Below are 19,578 nucleotides of genomic sequence, written 5' to 3'. Positions count from 1 at the left end.
CCCTGAGCTATGAGGCAAGCAAGGCTACCGTGTTATTTATGTGGATTTCAGGAATTGACCTCAGCTTCTCATACTTGCAAAATAAGCACTTTACTGACCCAGACATGGCCCCAGTTCTGTTTCTCCTCTGACTTACTTATTCTATCAGCAAAGTCTAGACCAGTGGTTCTCAGCCTTCCTAATACTGCGACCCTTTACTACATCTCATGCTGTGGTGACCCCCAGCTATCAGATTGTTGTGTTGCTGCTTCATAACTGTATAATTTTGCTACTGTTATCAATTATAATGTAAATACCTGTTTTCTGATGGTCTTAGGTGACCCCTGTGAAAGGGTTGCTCAACCCCAAAGTGGTGGTAACCTATAGATTGAGAACCACTTCTCTAGAGCCTTAGATTCCCTCCCTCCCTCCTTCCCTTCCTTTCTTTTCTTTATTTCTTTTCCGAGACAGGTTATCTCTGTGTAGCCTTGGCTGTCCTGGACTCTTGTAGACCTGCCTGCCTCTGCCTCCATGAATGCTGGGATAGCAGGTCTGAGCCACCACACCCCCTCTATCCTTAGTATTTTAATTTCACAATTAGATTTTATTTTTATTAAGTTGAGAATTATTCAACCTCTTAGCAACACAGCAATCTTCCCGCTGCTCATTGAGAGCTTTTGGGGTTTACATAGCTTTGAGCTCTACATTTTGGGAAGATGTTAAAAACAACAAGGGGTGGCAGAATTATGATTTTGTGAGACTTTACTTTTTCAACTGGTCCTGGTTTAGAAATGTTCATATTTATACTTATATATTTTGCAGAAGGCTAGGGATATAGCTCAGTTGGCTAATGTTTGCCTGACATGGTTGAAATCCTTGGTTCAGTTCCTAGCATTACATAAACCAAACATTGTGGCCCAGACCTGCAACTCAAGAGGTGGAGGTAGGGAGTTCTCTTTATTATATATGCATGTGTATTTATGTATACATGTATATACTATATGTACATACTATATATATACTGTGTATATATACATATATGTATGTATATATACATATATAGACATACTATGTATATATACATATATGTGTATATATATACATAGACATATATATGTACTTATGTATATACACATATACATATATATTCACATAATGTATATCAGATTTTGTATGTATGTATCAGAGATTTTAACTAATTGACTTAAATTCACTGAGTTTGATTTTATGGTAAACTTCAAAGTCATCTGATAATACTAATTTTTCTTACTATTTATGACTGTTTTTGTATTGATCATCACTCTTTGGAGGCAGTTTCAGAAAATTTACTATCCTGAGTGTCTTTTCTGAGTACCATGAACAAACTGGCTAAGCTGTTAATTTTTCACGGAATAACACCGATGGCCTGTGTGCTCTTTGGGAGCAGGGAAGCTGGGCAGCTCGCTGTCTCTAAGGAGGTGTGGTTCTTCTATTCATAACACTCTGTTTGTTTTCCAGGAGGATTTTTTCGTGCTGTCCTTTCACTACTGCCGAGTTGTGATGTCTTTGATGAGTTTGACAAGTGAGTTTATTCTCTTCTCTCCGACTTCTAGCTTGATTTAAAGTGACTAAAGTATTTGCCTCAAGGAATGCAAAGTGCATGTAGTCTGACTGATTGCACTGGATGTATGTATTGCTAAAACTCCTGTTCCCACCCATGGCATTCTTAACCCATGTTCATCGTCTCTAAGTTGTTTGTACCAAATGAAACCACTTGCTGTGGTAACCAGCACAGAGCTTCCACCCATGGTAGGTTCCCACACCTTCTGTGCACATCTAGCAGCTTCCTCATAGTCTTTCTCTTTTTCTTGCTTAAAACGTTGACCACTGAACCTTAGAAAAAGTTTCTTACTGACTTGGTCAGGCTGTCCCCACTATTTCCTCTTCATTGCTGCAAATGCCCCCACTTTCATCAGCCTATGCTTAATTCACTTGACTCTTTTCCCTTCACTTCTCTCTCACATTTCCAGAACTAAAACAAGACAACAACAACAACAACAACAACAAAACCCAACCTTTTTGCTGCTGTTTCAAATATAAACTCTTTAAGACTCTATTAGTTTGGTTCAGGCAACTTCATTAAGCATGCCTGATGCTTTGGTGTATTTTACCGTGAAGGAGAAAACATGAAAGTATCAGTTAAATTTGTAAGTTGGATATTTCCCCTCCCCCTCTCTCCATGCATGATGTCTACAGGGCTGTTCCAGGGCTAAGACCCTTTTACATTGGACCCTTCTGTTCCTCAGTATGGGGCTTCCTCCTTATGGTCCAGCATGAAAGATGGAGTTCAACCCATCACATCTGCATTCCTGCCAGAAGGGATGGGAGAAGGGCATGCACTACTTCTTGAGGCTTGAACCTCCCTGTCCCCACACTGGACATCTCAAGAAGTTTATCACTGTACCTAGTGATGAGAGAGCCAGGGGTACCGACAACACAAAGCTGCAGCCTCGGCCGGAAGCTTGACATCTCCCATGGAGCCATTATTTCTATCATGGGAACTGGGAAGTCTCACAAGCTGGAGTTTCTCAGGCTCTCTCTTCCTTCTCCTTCCCTCAGAATTGATTGTTAAACATTTGCTAGCAGCCATTGATGACCTCCCATTGGGTAGACTCTGGCACCTCGCCATTTACCTGGCTAGAAAGGTGATGGCAGAGGTTGCCTGTTGTCACTCGTGTGCCTACCGTTGAAAACAGCAAGTCCTGGGGCTGACAGGACGGCTCAGCAGATATGGGTGTTTGCTGCCAAGCCTTACATCTTGGGTTCAATCTTCAGGAGAGAATCTATTCTCTGTCATATCGTGTGACAAAATGTAATAAAACATGTCTGTCCTGTTTTAAGGGACAAAGGAAGCATGGTGATAGTTCTTTTTAGTAGCTTTCTCTGTCACTTCTTTGGTCTCAAGTGTTTGTGTGCCTTGGAGGAGTCTAGAATCAACTAGGCTAAATAGTCCAGAAAAATCTTCTCTGCTCTGCTGTTGCTTTCTCATAGATGTAGGTCCCTCTTCATCCAAGCCCAGTGAGCATTGCTACCATGCTCAATGAGCTTCACTAGAGGTGGATATTTCAAGGCAGTTGCAAGGGACACTTATTTAGAGCAAGCCCACATTCTAAGGTTATGGCTTCCTTGACATCCATGCCACTCCCTTGATCTAGCCAGGGCCATTGCAATCTTTTGTGTGGGATTTCATCCCTCCCCAGCTAGGGGCAACAGAAGCCTTGGCATTCAGAACTGCACTCCCACTTCAAGTGCACAAACTAGCTCCCCACCCCCAACCAGGAGACTGTTTTGGTCCTGCATCACGGGTAGTTACACGGTAACTACGTATAAACAGCTTTCTAAGGGAAACACCTGTCTAAGTCAGGTGGAAACTAAGTGGGGGATGGGCTGTAAAAGCTCACTGAAATAGTATCCATGTCTTCTCAACAGAACTTGTTTGGATTGGTTATCAGTCAAGGCAGGGCAGGAGCCTGGGATGGAAGCGTTAGAGGCCCTATAAACACAGCGAGGGGCTGCCTTCCTTCCTTCATGTTGCTGGTGGAACATGATGGACATGTTGCTGAGTGAAGGGTTGTTTACCTCCAAGCCTTTGTGGGGTGGAGGGAACTGAGGGCAAGGGGAAGTTGTGATTTCTACATCAACAGATGGCTCATTTGTGGGAAAAGCACAGTGCAACCACTACCTGTTTTCTGTCGTTTCTGATAGATGCAGAGAAGAGAGATAAGAGCTGGGGCTACCCAGGCTGGAGGAAAGGGCCCTGTCTAACAAAGCAACATGGAAGATATTAGTGATTTCTGTATTTCACACAATGCAAAAACGGAAATGAGAGGTCAGCTCCCCCAAGCCAAGTTCCCAGAGATGCTAGTGAAACCTGAGTATAGAACCTCCCGTCTCTTGAACGTTATTTTAGGATTTGGCCCCAAGGAATAAGATGCTATTGGAAAAGGGCATCCAGTTGCACCACCTTCAGTAGCCGGTTGCCTGTGTGAGCTTCAGAAAAATATTTAGGTCTCTGTGGTATCCTTTCCTTTGAGGAAAAGTGTATCAGCTGGAATCCCACTTTTCCTCTAATAAAGGCCCTTTCTTCCCCTATCCCCTGTAAAGCCAACAAAGAAGAAATGGAATTCCTACAAGCGTTTGATACTGAAGTTTGATGAGCAGGAATAGCACTTTGTGGTGAGCTAGTTGTAGAGGATCCTATAGAAAAGATCTGCCTGAACTCTGTATCCTTTGCCTTCTTGGCTCAAAGTGGTAGGTCTGTGGGAGGTCCAGGACTTGGAGTTTGAGGGGTGACCAGTGGCAGTGGCATGACAGGCACACGGCTGTCTTTAATCCTTAGGTCCTGATGCCACCTGCAACCTAAGGAGAACATGCTGGGAATGCTATGATTCAGCCTGTCAGTGCATTGCAGCATTATGGCACGAGGTAGAGCTTATGAGCCAGGAATTCTTTGAACCCCCAGCATAAGTCCCAAGGGCCGTGCTGGTAGCTTCTACCTCCAGCTGCGTGAGCCCTTTTGTGTTTGGTGTAGTCAAGCCTGGTAGTCTGGTACCAGCTGGTGGAGGCCAGAGTCCTGCTGTTTGTTCCTGCACTTAGGGGAAAGCAGCCCCTCCCTGGATAGAAGAGCTGAAAGTGGCTTTCATGGAGGCAGCGGGGTTAGACTGGTGAATACACACACTCTTCCCTCATCTCCGCTAAGGCTGTCTCATGAAAATGGCTGCGTTTCTAACCTGTCTGTTCTGAGTGGGCCCCTTGGTGCCCGGCCTCACTCAGGACTTGCAGTAGGGAGGTGGAGGCAGCTTCAGCACGATCAGGCTGGGAAAGAGCTGACCCTGCGGTCCTGAAGAGAGAATTGCTCACTGTAGAGCTGAGGATAACAGCTATAATATCCTGAAAACAGGGGTCTGATTATCCAGTGGTGGCCGCCCTGCAGCAGTGAAGAGCAGAGAGCTTTGGTCAGCTGCAGTTTGTGTTGGGGTCATACTTGTTCGTAGAAGCCACTAGAGACAGGTTTTTTTCTTAAAATATACAGACATAAACGACACCTCCAGAACATATTGTAACATGCAGGGTATCCATGATGGGAAGGTTTGTGGGCACTTTTTAATTTATTTATTTAGACAATGACCCCTGTCTTTAGACCCCCAAAGTCCTGACAGCCATAAACAAAACAAAACACAACACTAGTGCTTCTTGTTATCTGGTGAGGTAGACACTGGTGTTGGCAGAACCAATATTTATTAACTGGAGCTAAGAGCCTCCAGTTGTGTGTAAAGAGTGATCAGGGGAGAGGGGCTGGTGAGATGGCTTAGTGGGTAAAGGGGCCAGTACCCATGTGATGGAAAGGGAGAAACAACTATCATAAATTGTCCTCTGATCACATTTGTACACCCAACACAACACACACACTATTTCCTAGGCTTAGTGGACAGTGGTCAGAGGAAGAAAACACTCAGCCGGGGCCACATGAGCCAACGCTGTGCTCCTCAGGGGGCCGACTCTGGCCTGAAATAGCAAGTTCCGTTTGTGCTCTCCCTAAAGCTTCTTCAGAGGCAGAGTGAGCATCGTGCTAGGGTGAAACACCAAGAAGCAGTCTGTTTGAGAAACTGAAGTGAGCCCAGGCAGGGTTCGCAGAGACAGAAAGCCGCTCGTCCTCTACCAGACGGGCCATTTCTACACTCAAGTGATGCAAGGGAAGCCAGGGCTAGATGCAGGATGGGGAACACTGGTTTAGAGCACAGATCGTGGTGTAACGTGAGCCGTGCTTGCACCTTTGAGTTCACGCTGACGGGCTGCCTGGCTACTCTGGACGTTCGGAACCAAACACTAGATCCACCTTTTTGGAGTTTGGACTTTGCATGCTACATATTTTTTCCCCCAAAATTTATTTCTTTATCTGTCTATCAGCTTTCTCTAAACTGGTGATTTTAAGGATCATATAAAGGAATGTGCATGAGCCACTGAGGGTTGGTGTCAACCGCGGTGATTCGCTTTTCCCAATGGCATTATTTTTCTTGACTCTCTGGACCTCACTCACAGTTGGTTGTTCTTCTACTTGGATGACTAGTGAAATTTAACTTCGTTCCAGAGAGCAGGTGCAGTTCCTGGGAATCGCCCTATCTCATTAGTGTAATTACTCAGCCATTCACTTATCTCTCTGCCCAACAGAGTGCCCTGTAAAAAGTGTGTGGTGGTTGGAAATGGAGGCGTGTTGAAGAACAAGACACTAGGTGCAAAGATCGACTCGTATGATGTAATAATAAGGTAAACATGTCTCCTGTTTGCAAACCTAGAATTGCTTGAGAAGAATTGGGCTTCCCATTCCTGGCCAGCTGTGTTTTAAAAATGACCATTTTGTGCACCTGGTTACACAGCTTTCTGCCTCGGTCACTGGCTCTAGTAAACTAAATTTCAGATCACTGGTTTAGCAAATATTTAGTAAGTCCACTTAATATGCCAGGGACAGATCTAGCCACAGGGGGAAGCAGAGCATAAGAAGATCATTCTTGTACCTTGTGGTGTTTATATTCTAAAAGAAGGGGGGGCAGTAATTAAATACTTGAGAAGATATTTTAAGTATAATATAGACAAAAGAGATGATAAAGAATTATCAAGTGACTGCTTGGCAAGGGATTATCGCATAGAGGAGAAGTTTGAGTTAGAGAGAGTGGAGGAGCAGACCAGACAGAGGATGTGTCCTGGTCCTCGGAGGCTTTTGACAGTTTGTGAGGAGTACCAGATAGTGCAAGCTCAGGAGGGTGGTCTAACCAGACTGGAGGGGATGGGCAAAGAACAGGCTATGTAGGACTTTTAAGGTTAGAAGAGTCCGTTTTTAATCTTAAAGCCAATTAGGAGCTTTGGAAGCCTCTTAGATAGGAGCGTAGTGAAATATGGTTTTGTCTTGAGAGCATTGTGGCTGCAGCAGACAATTGAACATGACAGACAAGGCAGAGTATGAGGCATCAAGAGAAGTTGTATTCAGGCTGTAAATGAAGGGAAGGGGGGAAGTGAACAGACCGACGGTAGGTTACAAGGGGTTGTCAAGATTTGCTGCTTTATTACATGTAGCAAGTCCTGCAAGCAAAGGAAGCAAGGGACCTCTGACTCCACTGATTGGCTAGAGAGTTATAGAATCATCTATCAAGTCTGAGAGAGACAGGTTCAGAGGAAAGAAAAAATTTCTGTATTATGTCAGCTTTGAGATGTGGAGTAGGTAAGCAGGCAGTCACATAAACAGGCTAAACTTTTCAATAGTGACTGGCCTATGAATTTTATTTCAACCGGTGGCTTGGTGATATTCCCCAGGAAGAGACAGAGACACACAAGAGAGGGCCTGGTACAGAGGTTTGGAGCTCTTAAGACTCAAGAGGTTGAACTAAGAAAAGGAATGATCTGCCCGTTAGGCGTGAAGAAAATGAGGTGACTCCAATTGCCAACAAGAGGGCTGACTGTTTTAGAAGAGATTTCATCTGGGTCTTAATTATGATGAAAAGTTATGCAAGCGCAGAAGGGGGGGGTGTCTGCTGGATTGTCATCCTGATGGTCACTGGTAAAGGCTATAGCAAGAAGCCCAAGTGGAATGGATTGAAGAGAGAATGACGGATGAAGAGCCAAACCAGTATAGTCAACTGTCAATTAATGTTCTGAGCAGTTGAAGAATGAACTGGGCCTTAGAGGTGGTGACAGAATCTAAGAAGGCATATTGTTAAAGTGATTGAAATGAGTAGTGAGCCTGGTATAATAATAAGAGGCCATAGGGTTAAGAGCTCAAGGTTTATTCTTTTTTTGTAATGGGAAGGAGACCCATGACTGTGGCCACAGCTCTCAACAGTCTCTGATACACAGTATAAGGGAATTATCTTTCCTATCTCTATTGTCTGAATAGAAGGGAGGTAAGGTTCTTATCTGGGTAATATTCTCCCTTTATCCCTCTCCCTTTCCATCTCTCCCTTTCCTCTCTTCCCATCAACTCTGTGTGTGTTTTAGAAGTAGCTTTTTTTTTAATTTTTATTTTTTTAATATTACAGTTTGTTAACTTTGTATCCCACTCCCTCTCTCCCTCCCAATCCTCACCCTCCCACCCTCATCTCCTCCCTGCCCCTTTCCAAGTCCACTAATAGGGGAGAACCTCCTCCCCTTCCATTTGATACTGGTTTATCAGGTATCTTCAGGACTGGCTGCAAAGTCCTCCTCTGTGGCCTAGCAGGGCTGCTCTTCCTTGGGGGTGGGGGGGAGGTCAAAGAGCCCATCTTTGAGTTCATGTCAGAAAGTCCCTGTTCCCCTTATTAGGGTACCCGCTTGGATACTGAGCTACCAAGGGCTACATCTGAGCAGATGCTCTAGGTTGCATCCATACATGGTCCTTGTTTGGAGAAACAGTCTCATAAAAGACCCCTGTGCCCAGATATATTTGGTCCTTGTGGAACGCCTGTCCTCTCCAGGTCGTATTAACTCCCTCCCCCCACTTTTTTTAAGCAGCCACTGTACTAGTATACCGTGGCCACACATTGGGAAGGCCTTGTGTGTCTGCAGGTTGCCTGGGATACAAGCTGATTTCTGCATAGCAAGGTCTTACTTTTGATTTATTACCCATTTTGAAGAAGCTGTGGCAATTTATAAAACAAGAGGATTTATCCATTTCCCCACTTACATATGTTTAACTCTAATACTTTTTAGAACCTTTGTAGGGAAATACCATGGGTACATTTTTAAAGCCACTTCAAGTGTCTTGTATTACATAGAGTTGGTGGCAAAAGAGTGAAACAGTATTTATCCTCTCAGGGGACATTGTTTCAGAAACAAAACAATTACTGATTTTCAAAAAATAGAATGTCTTTATAGTGTGTGCACAGTGAGTGTCTAACCTTGGCCTTGACCGTACACTAATCCAGCAGATCTTTTGTAGTGTTTTAGATCAGTAGCAAAAGGCATTCATCTACTTGTGCTGAGTGTGGTACTGAGTGTGGCTCTTTTATGGGATTAATTTCAGAATATTTAAAGAAAAATAAGGATGTACTTGTTTTATGATTGTTTGTCTGCATGGATGTAAGTATACTGTGTATGTGTGTCTGGTGCCTGTGGAGATCAGAAGAGGGCACTGTATCCCTTAGAACTAAAGTTAGGGATGGTCGTGAGCCAGCACGAGGGTGGCGGGAACCGAACTCCAGTCCTTTGGAAAAGCACCATATGTTTTTAACTACTGAGCCATCGTTCCCGCCCAGAACACAATTTCAGTGGGTTTTCACACTAAGCTCAAATGTGATTCTCCATGCTTCTCAGTCATGTAGGTGCACATCCATGTCATTTTGGGCAGAGTAGCCTGTAGGCATGTAACTTTCTCAGTACTTCAGGGCCATTAGCTGTTAATCTAAGGTAGGTTTGTGTAGTTATCCACCATGGTCTCTTCCAACTCTAGTAATTCTGTGGTTCTGTATTCTCTCTTCTTTTAGTCATGTGCAGGTCATACTGAATGACTGATGTTGTAATTAGTTTTGGTCATTTCTGTAAAATATTAATCAAGTCTCTTGGGTCTCAAGATTGCAGGAATAATGACTGCTGCTTGTCTAATTCTGAAGCCACTTGATGAAAATGGCTAATATTTTACTCATCCTGTATATGTTGTCTTATTACCCACAGGATGAATAATGGTCCTGTTTTAGGACATGAAGAGGAAGTTGGGAGAAGGACGACCTTCAGGCTTTTTTATCCAGAGTCTGTCTTTTCAGATCCTACTCAAAATGATCCCAATACTACAGCTGTTCTCATTGCTTTTAAGCCACAGGATTTAAGGTGGCTGATAGAAATACTGACAGGTAGCAAAATAGTAAGTTGGCAAAACTATTTAGATTCAAATTACTTTCAGTATTTTCCCCCTTAAAATAAAACACATTCTCAACATTTTCTGTGTCCTTTATTTCAGGCCACTGATGGTTTTTGGAAGCAACCAGCCTTGAACCTGATCTATAATCGATCTCAAATCAGAATATTAGATCCATATATTACCAGAGAAGCAGCTTATCACTTTCTTCATTTTCCCAAAGTGTTTCCCAAAGATCAGGTATGTATGTCATTACATAGTTTCAAATTAAAGATCCAGCTAAGGGCACAGAGGAACATTAGAACTTTCAGATTGTGATGAACCATGGCTCAGATGGGATTTTCTTAAGACTACAGACATGTTTGTGAAATTAGACACCAAATGGTTATTATCTAGTGTTTTACAGGTTACAAATTGACTGTGAGAAGTGTATATTTTGGGTTTGTTTTGTTTTTGTATAGCCTTCCCAGGCTCTTTTTTCCAAATGTCCAGTACTAATTTTTTTTTCTTTTTTAATATTACAGTTTCTTAACTTTGTATCCCTGCTGTATCCCGTTCCCTCTTTCTCTCCCGCCAATACTAATTTCTTAAAGCCTTATCTTTAGTGTTGTAGAGCAAGGTCACTATGACTGGTGGGTTGGTCAGCAGCCTTGAGTGGAGAACAACTTTAGGACAAGGATGTAGCCTTTCAGTGTATAAAGAATTGTCTCAAGCTTTCGGTGTTCCTCAACTTCATGTTACATTAAGTGCCAGAGGTATACCACTGATCAAGAAGTGACTCTCTTAGCTCAGTTTTGGAGGTGTCCATCATGTGTCGGGGGTGATACACCATTGTAGGAGTGTTTGAGTACTCACATCTCAAAGGCTGGAAAGAGGGAGGGGAGAACACGGTCTACACTGGTAGACCGTGAGGCCATAAATGAGTGAAATGTGTGACCTGACATTTTGTTGATCTTCTTAATTCTCCAAAGGCAGTGTCTTTCCCATGGGAGCTGGACTCATGATATTTGCAGGATGCATTTCACAGCTGCCCTTTGACCTAAAGCTGCAGCTGTATTTTATTTTAAAAACTTTCCAAGATATTATTCATAGTGTATGTCCTTCTCAGAGTAATGTATGTTCTTTGGGGCTTGAATTTTAGGCATAACAATGGCCTAACTAGTTCTCTTTTTAATGTTTATAAATCATTTTCATCAGAGTAAGCCAGCCAACTACATTTGGGAAGAATGTAGCTTATTTGTATGTGTGTGTCTATGTATACATATATTTTTAAGAGTTATTTATTTTACATTATGGGTACTCTATTTGTAAGACACTTGAATGCCAGAAGAGGGCATCAGCATCAAATCCTAGTACAGATGGTTGTGAATCACCATGTGGTTGCTGAGAATTGAACTCAGAACCTCTGGAAAAGCAGTCACTGTTCTTAACCGCTGAGCCATCTCTCCAGCCCCGCTTATTTCCATCTTTAAGTTTCTGATTTCTTTTTAGAAACCCAAACACCCCACGACAGGAATTATCGCCATCACAATGGCGTTTCACATATGCAGTGAAGTCCACCTCGCTGGTTTCAAGTACAACTTCCTCAGTCCAAACAGTCCTTTACACTACTATGGAAATGCCACCATGGCTTTGATGAAACAGGTAATTTTTCTTTTTTACCGTTTAAAAAACCCTTGCCTTTAAAATTGTGTCCATTGCATTCCCGTTTGTAGGTGAAAACTTGTGTGGGTGTCTCTGGAGGCCAGAGGTCAATGTTGAGTGTTTTAACAGTCACTCACTGGTGCAGAATTTACTAAGCAGACTCGGCGATTACTAAGCAGACTCGGCGATCTGGCCAATTAATCATAGAGATCAGATCCCAGTTATCACCACTGGCTTTTTACATCTGTGCTGGAGGGAGAATTCGGGTCCTTGCCCATACTTTACCAACTGAGCTTTGTCTCCAGGTGCCTGTGTTTTCCTTTTTACACTCTTGAGCTCCCAAAGGCTAAAAATAGGATTCTGGTCCAGGGATTATTTTACTATAGCAGCAGTTTCTAACTTGTGGATCTCAGATTCTTTGGCTAGTCTCATGGTGACTGCTGTTTCATCTAGCCACAACAGGGACTGAGTCTTATTTCAGATTTTAAAAGAAATACTAAATATAATCAACTAGTGTGTGTAAGACACACAGACTCACCAAATCATTACGGTCATAGCAATTGTGTTCACACTTTTGGTTAAGTAGACAAAGTGGTCTAAAAACACGTGACCCTGTGAAAGCCTTGATGACGACAATGTGGCAGGCCTGTTTATCACATCATGTTCCTTTTGGTCAGACACTGATATTGGTACACTTGAACATGAGGTTCAAGTTTTGAATGAGAAGGGATTTCCTGTTTCTGGAGTTCTTCATCCTACACCATAAATGACACACAAATATTACGTCTGAAATTTTGAAACATGAGTTATTTGCTATAAAAGTATATGGCGATAGCTCATGAAATCAGTCCTTCTAAATAATCCCTGGATACCTCAGAACTAGGGAAGGTGATAATCATGTTGAATTTTACTGTTCCTCCAAGCACGAAACCAAAATTTTAAGCTTGGCATGGATTTTGAGCTTTTCCTCAGCTCTAATTTCCCATAGCACTTGTAGAATATTGAAGCAACTCCCTGGGGATATCAATAGAAAGATTTAAAAAAAAATGGTATTTTACAATGCTAAGCCTCACACCCAACTCCAGAATTACTATTTTTGCAGTATTAGGAACTGAACTCGGGCACTCATGGAGGCTAATCAAATACCCTTCGACTGAACTAGTATCTCAGACATAAAAAAAAAAATCTTGTGTGAGGCAGGGTCTCTCCTTGTAATCTAGGCTGGCCTTCAACTTACGATTCTCCTGCTTCACTTTTAAGCACTGCAGAAGTGTGTATCAGGCTCAGAACTGTTGTTTTAAAGGTGGAGGCAGAGGGTCAGGAGTTTAAAGTCATCCTCTTATGTATGTCCAAGTCAGTTTTTAAGACTGGACTCTGGGCGTTACTCTTACAGTGCACATTCTGACGTAAATGTTTGGTCTCTGCATAGTTCACCACTCCAGGTGAAACTCAGGTGGAAAAGTGACTCAGGGGAAGCTCTAGAGCAAAAAAGTGAGCCAGCAGGGAAACAGGGTCCATGTTGTTGCTGTCTGTGCTTACTGTGAGGAGCTTTTACGTTGAGTAGCTCTCTTCCTTTGATAATGTCTGCAGAGTGGGAATGATGGCCGTCCTATTTCATTTTCTTTTTCAGAACGCTTATCACAATGTGGCTGCAGAACAGCTCTTTTTAACAAATATTATAAAGAAGAAAATGGTAATCAACCTAACTCAAGATTGACGATATAGATTTCAAAAGATGACGCTAAACAGTATTAGTTTTTATTTTTGTACTGCAAATTTTAGTTTATTTTTAAATATGTTGAACTTATGAAATAATTATGTATATTAAGTCTGTTGCTGCCTGGTGATTTATAACCACCAGCTTAATTTCTATGAATGTATTTATGAAAAACAAAAAAACCTTTTAGTTAAGATATCAGGGAAACATGTAAAGTTTTGATTGTGTTTTTTAAAAATCAAGCTGGTGTCTTGAGTTGTTTTAAAATACCCCTTTGTAGTTCGCTTATGTGAAGAGCTCTCGGATATTTAGTTGACTTCACTAGTTCTGATAGTCATGTGTCACTTTGAGATACGTATTAAGATTGGTTGTTCCTGGGCACGTGACTGGGAACCAGGTGCAGAAAACTGAAACTGACTGGTTGTGGAAGTCCATGGTACTCATGGTGGTTTAGTTAAGTGCCCCCTGCAATTGATGAAAGCAGCAATTTGCTGTGTTAGGGAGTAAACCAGAGCCTTGTACAAGTTAGGAAAGTACTCTTCGCACCGATGAGCATCTTAAGATTTTGCTTTTTGGGGAGATAGGTTCTTCCTATGTAGCCTAGGCTGGCCTTGAACTTGGTTCTCTTGTCTCTGTCTCCCTAGTTCTGGGATTACAGTTTTGTGCTTTGTGCCACTGTATCCTACAGCACCATATCTTAAAATACCTTTTTCTTTTCTTTTTTTTTTTTTTTTTTTTTTTTTTTTTAAAGACAGGGTCTATGTAGCTTTGGATGGCCTAGAAGCCATAATGTAGTCTAGGCTGGCCTTGAACTCAGAGTTGAGCCTACCTCTGCTTCCAGAGAGCTGGGATTAAAGGTGTATGTCAGTTGACCTGTTCAAAAAAAACAAAACAAAACAAAAAAAAAGCAAGTTCAAGAATGAGCAAATTTATTTTCCTAGTTTCATGTAGTCATTAAATCTTAAAGTGTTTATTTGAAACAAATTAGAAAAGTAAAGCCTTAAGATTTGAACTGATTTTCTGTTTGTTTATTTGTATGGGAAAAATGTCATATTTTACATGACTAAATTTAGCCTTCAATGAAACATTTACTAGGCCATTTCAGGTACATGAGAGAAGAGTCAGATGAAACAAACGAGAGCTAGCCCTGTAAGGCAAGTTTCCCCTTTCAGCTGTTAATGCACAAACCGATGGTTACTGGGGTAGAATGGAAGGAGAAGAGAGAACAGATGAAGATGGATTCAAATGCTGTCAGAAACCTGAGTTGAATGAAGAATTACTGTCCTGTTTTATCAGTAAGCATTATTAGAAGCATTGGTGTTACTGGCAACCAACTTGCCCCACTAAAGAGTAGCTATAAAGAGAAAAAAGAACAATTGAAAAATACCTCATAAGCAGGAGGGTGACTTAGTTACTGTCTGGAATCTGACAGGCTGGCTCATGCTGGCACAGTGTCCAGCTTTGTAACTCTGAGGTGGAAGCTAGGTACTAGCTGACTCTCCATGCTTTGGGGAGGGGGGAGGGAGGGTTCTCTTTTATTGCACAGCCACATGGAGCTGTGCTGCCCAGATTCACTTCCACAGTAAATCTGGCTTGAGCAGGGTGGAGCTGGCAGCAGGGAAGGTGGGAGGGAGGAGAGCAAGGGAAAAAACTCACAGGAGTATTCTGGAATGATGCTATAAATACTGGTCATAAAATGTGACTGACTGTTGTCAATGTTGAGAAATTTGGCATTTTATGGGGTATGATGTCAAGGTTGGTTTATTTAATCCAAATAATCTGAGCAAGACACATATAATTTATTAAAAACACATTAGAATTTCACTATTTTCAACAGCCTAAATTCTAGCAACATATACAAATATCAAGTGACTACAGTACATGCCGAGGTAAGAAAAATACATTCTGGGAGAATAGAACTGGCACTCCTCTGTACTTCAATACATGTTTTCACCATTCCCAGTGCCAAAAATGGAAAATGAAAGTTGGACTAAATGAGAATTGGTGCCACAGTTCGCCTAAACACTATCATCCAACTCCTTAGAGTTTGCAGTTTAGGGACTTCAAGTTCAACCCAAAGGTAGAATTACCCCCCCCTTTTTTTTTAACACAGAGCCCCCACCAGTTCTCCTTGGAGGATCTGGACCCTTCCAGTATCCCCCATAATCTCGGGGCTCTTTCTAGTGGTCTTGTCTGCCTTGGTTTTCTGCTCCCCTTTGCTGCTCTCCAGGTGACAATGCAGAGCCAAGGCACAGAAGCTCCCACTCAGTCCCTGGCCACATCTTGTGGCTACATCCACTTTTAACACTTCATCCCCGGGACAGGCAGAGGAGAAGTGAACACACACACAGCACACCATCACTGTAACGACTGCATAAATTCTCTGTGAATAGCGAATAAAACCATTGTTCAATGGAAAGTGCAAACAGTGAAACATGAATGAAATAAATGGATAGACCTGGCACGTTCAACAGGAACCACTTGGAGCTACAAACCGCATTTAATAAAATGCAAACCAGAATCCACAGTATCTCTATCTGTGCTGGTTTCTAGGATCAAGGAACAGTCAAGTCAGTGTAATTTTCTGAAACCTCCCAAGGCAGCGCTCGCCACACTGTTGTCTATATATTTCTATAATCGTTATTAGGAAACAGAAAATCCAATTAAGCATTGAATATTTCGAGCGAAGAATTAAAAAAAAAATCAAGGAGTTTGGTCAAAAAATGGTTACTTTCACATTTTACTTGATTGTCCTCTCAGACATGTAAGTGACTAAGAACCTAAGGTAATCTATAATACAGAAACTAAACGGGAAAAGTATAAAACCAGGAAGAAATCATTTGAATCAGGCTCAGCTCTTTATCTGCAAAGTAAAAATATATAAAAATAACTAGGTATTCTGTGAAAACCATTGGTAGAGTTCAAGGACAGCACAGTGGCAATAGGAATCAAGTCTTACAATATGCGTCATACCAACAAACATGGCCTCACTTTGTTTTTAAAGAGTTCTGGGGGAAATTAACCGGGGGCACACAGTTACACAAAATAGCAGGCTTCTTTGGGAAAAATGACTTCATCTCTGCAGCATCTCTTCAAGCTTCCAGTGGGAATGTGACTCGAAGAGAACTCGACTCTCTGTGTCCTGGGCATGCGTGAAAACAAAACAGCAGAAGGTCTGCTCTGTTGGCACCTGAACAGCATGCACTCTACACATTCTCAAACATCTGTGCTTTTTGCTTTGTTACCTTGAAGCAAGCTGTGCGCTCATGTCTCAACAAGTGAGATTGTGTCTCAAACTCTGTAAGACAAAAGGCAAAACTACAATAAAAGCAAGCCGTATGAGAAGGCGACAGAAACCTGCGGAAACAAACAGTTGTGTTTCGGAAGCAGCGTTTTACAATACTGGTGTGCGGGCTGAAGGAAGCAAAGGCAATACTGTTTACCACCGTCCAAATGGAGTGAAGTCTAATAACAAGCTGAGAAACATGCCAAGGACCCAACGGCCAAGTATACCTTAAGTCTGCAAACAGGTTTGTAGACGGGGCAGGGCATTTATGTCCACCTCTGATGTGCTTTTTCAGTTATCTTGCCAGCCTACAGACAGGAGAAGGTGGTTTCCGTACTACAGGCTAATCCATTAAACTGTGGTTTTTCCTGCTGAAACGTGTGCAAGGCGGGTCCTGTTCAAGCAGTGAAAGTAGGATGCTGGAACAGTCACACACGGTTCGGATGCTACAGCATCTCTGTCAACCAGGTCTGACACAAAGGACTATTTAGGTCTCTTCCCAGACAGAAGGCAGAATCAGAGAGACCCGAAGAATGCATGCCGCCCTTTATTTTCCTTCTGTAGTAGTGGGGATTGAACCTCGGGCCTCACAATGTTGTAGGCAAGCACTAAACCACTGAGACGTATCCCCACCCCTTATTTTGGGTTTTATGAGTGGCCTAGGTTAGTCCTGAACTCAGTCTGTATAATACAAAGCACTGAACTCGGGGTCCTCTTGCCTCTGCCTCCCAGGTACTGGGGACTATAGGCCTGAACCATCAGGCCTGGCTCATATGTTGGTTTTCTTTTTCTTACAGTGGTTTACTGAAGAAAATTAAAATGTATTTGTCAAAAATTACAAAATATTTTGGGACTCACAGAAAATTTGCATATTTGGGCTTGTGTGTAAGTAAGGCAAAGGAGGTTAAGTTTTAGTGTCTTTTATTTCTTCCGTTTATAGCTTTTCTAAACTGTGAGTTGCTTCTCTCCCATGTCCATGTGGAGAAGTATACTTAGGGAAGGCTGGTTTCACGTGACTGCCTACTGCAAAGGAGGCCTCCAGCGTTCATAAAACACATGGTGGAGCAAGGCCACAGAGGGTCCCGGGTGGGATGAACAGAGGAGAGACCAGGCCCTTGGCACAATATGTTACTGCTGTCAAGAGTGTCATCAAATAAGAGGCCAGTCACCTAGCTCACTGCAAGGCAGAGTGTTCTAACCATGCATCTTCCTGGGGAAACAGAGAAGTATTCATGGCTGCCACTGGAACAGGCTTACCCATCGCTGATTGTTGTGAAGTAAACAAAGAATGCGGACAGCAACACAGGATTAGCAGAGGAGGAAAGCATGATAGTACACACCTTTCACAAAGGGAGAATTTCAAGCCATTTGGTATTTCAAGAACAGTACCATGCATTATTGCCAGCAAGGCTTACAGAACCATCTCAAGCTCATTAATGTACCTGCAGCATTGGTAATAAATACTCAGTGATTTTCAGTTTCTCTGAAGTGCATTATAGGGAGCTTTTTCTGTATTAAAAATAGTGTTTTACAGTAGTAACAAACGGGATGTCTGAAATGTAACAGGCAAGCAGTAACTGTGTCACACAGTAACACCTTTAAAGCAAGATGGCAAAATAAGTAGTTTCTTGTACCTCGGTCACCACATTCCCCTAACCACTTCAGTGACAGATACTTGATACATTCTACTATCACTACCACTAAGAATTAAAAAGCCATGTGCTTTAAATGGATGCTTTGTCAAAAGCAGCACCACCTTTAAAGGATTTCTTTAATGGCATCACATTTCTCCTCCCTTCCCGCTCCCGATGCCTCCTGGGTGCTCTGTGGCACCTGGTACAGCAGTTCCTCTGGGGTAGCTGCTGGCTTCCCACCCTTCGGGGTGTCGTACTGAGCCTGGCCCGAGGAGCAGCTGTCAGTCCTAGAGAGAAGCGTGTTGTAAGTTCCCACTATAGCGGGAGGTTGGTTCCCTGCAGTTTTGAAAGTGGATGTGGAGGGCAGGCCAACTGAGGCTGTGGGGTGCCCTGACATGTCCATGACGATCGGAGTTGCATACTCGGGCCCCGTTATGGGCAGGGGTTCAGCATAGGCGTGGTATACTTCCTGCACTGGAGAGTTGTAAGGATCTAGGTCCGCATAGGCTGCTGCTTTCCCTTCTTCAGGTTTAAAAGTAGATCTCTGATGGAGTGTGCCAACGATTCCTCCCACGAGGGGCTGTGCATATTCTGTGGATACCACAAGACACAATGGGACACTTGTGCTATGAAAACAGATCACAACTTTAAGGTGATAGCTACAGGTTGCACCAAAACCAAGCATTTTTATCATGACACTTTGGTCTTTTATCAATGTAAAGCTTTGGAATTCCTACCCACAGGGACCAGCTGAAGAATCTAGGACCTCAGAGTAGTAACTTGACATTTCAAAAAGCCTCCGTCATCTATTTTTCCATAAAGTATTTACGTATGCTCTTTAGACTTACAAGCCATACCTGAATGGAAAGAAGTATCCCATTAATGGAATAAGTCGTAGTCTAGGGAAACGTGACCTGTATGCCTTGAGAACTGTCAGAAGTGGTGAGAGTGCACACACATCAGGGTGCCACGGTTGGGCTCTTTCAGCCTTTCCTGGTCTTTTATTGTCTTGAGTACTGGCATTCCTGTACATGTGGAGCAGGTCACCTTGTTTCTTGAGACAGTATCTCTCACTGGGACCTGGGGCACACCTAATGGGCAAGCCAGCCAATCCCCAGGCTGACGGATACAAGGTCCCGTGTTTTTAGAAAGGAATGCTTCAGTTTTATGAACAGAACATCATTTTTTGAAAAGTTAACCTTTGGAACATAGTTTATCTTAAAAAAAAATTATGTGTATGAATGTTTGTGTGAATGTTCATGTGCCATGTGCGGGTGCGGGCCTGGTGCCTGCAGAGGTCAGAAAAGGACATCTCATCACTTTGAACTAGAGCTACAGGTAGTTAATGAGCAGCCATGTGGGTGTTAGGAACAGAACTCAGGTCCTCTGCAAGAGCCACAAGTGCTGGGCCTTCTCTCCAGTACCATTATCTTTAACATAGACAAAGGATTAAATCTGCTGT

General features: G+C 42.7%; 2 protein-coding genes across 7 annotated transcripts in view; one reads left to right on the top strand and one right to left on the bottom strand.

The window, feature by feature from the left end:
- Window positions 1-14,212, top strand: part of St3gal6 (ST3 beta-galactoside alpha-2,3-sialyltransferase 6) — a 54,302-nt gene extending 40,090 nt beyond the window's left edge. For 5 of the 6 annotated variants that reach the window (XM_021662047.2, XM_021662046.2, XM_060370591.1 and 2 more), the window contains 6 exons: window positions 1,477-1,540; window positions 6,187-6,282; window positions 9,655-9,841; window positions 9,938-10,075; window positions 11,327-11,479; window positions 13,110-14,212. In XM_021662047.2, the coding sequence (XP_021517722.1) occupies window positions 1,477-1,540; window positions 6,187-6,282; window positions 9,655-9,841; window positions 9,938-10,075; window positions 11,327-11,479; window positions 13,110-13,196 (725 nt within the window). In that variant the 3' untranslated portion in view covers window positions 13,197-14,212. The remainder of the gene's footprint in view (window positions 1-1,476; window positions 1,541-6,186; window positions 6,283-9,654; window positions 9,842-9,937; window positions 10,076-11,326; window positions 11,480-13,109) is intronic. The other variant, XM_060370593.1, reaches the window with a different exon arrangement.
- A 762-nt stretch (window positions 14,213-14,974) lies between these two features.
- The window catches only part of Dcbld2 (discoidin, CUB and LCCL domain containing 2), a 64,641-nt gene continuing 60,037 nt past the window's right edge, over window positions 14,975-19,578 (bottom strand). The window contains exon 16 of the mRNA XM_021662045.2: window positions 14,975-18,707. Coding sequence (XP_021517720.1) covers window positions 18,241-18,707 — 467 coding nt within the window. The 3' untranslated portion in view covers window positions 14,975-18,240. The remainder of the gene's footprint in view (window positions 18,708-19,578) is intronic.

This window comes from Meriones unguiculatus, chromosome 17 (assembly GCF_030254825.1).
Source record: "Meriones unguiculatus strain TT.TT164.6M chromosome 17, Bangor_MerUng_6.1, whole genome shotgun sequence".
In the NCBI taxonomy this organism is placed as follows: Eukaryota; Metazoa; Chordata; class Mammalia; order Rodentia; family Muridae; genus Meriones; species Meriones unguiculatus.
Note: the sequence above shows the minus strand (reverse complement) of the source record. Positions and strands in the feature narration are given on the sequence as shown.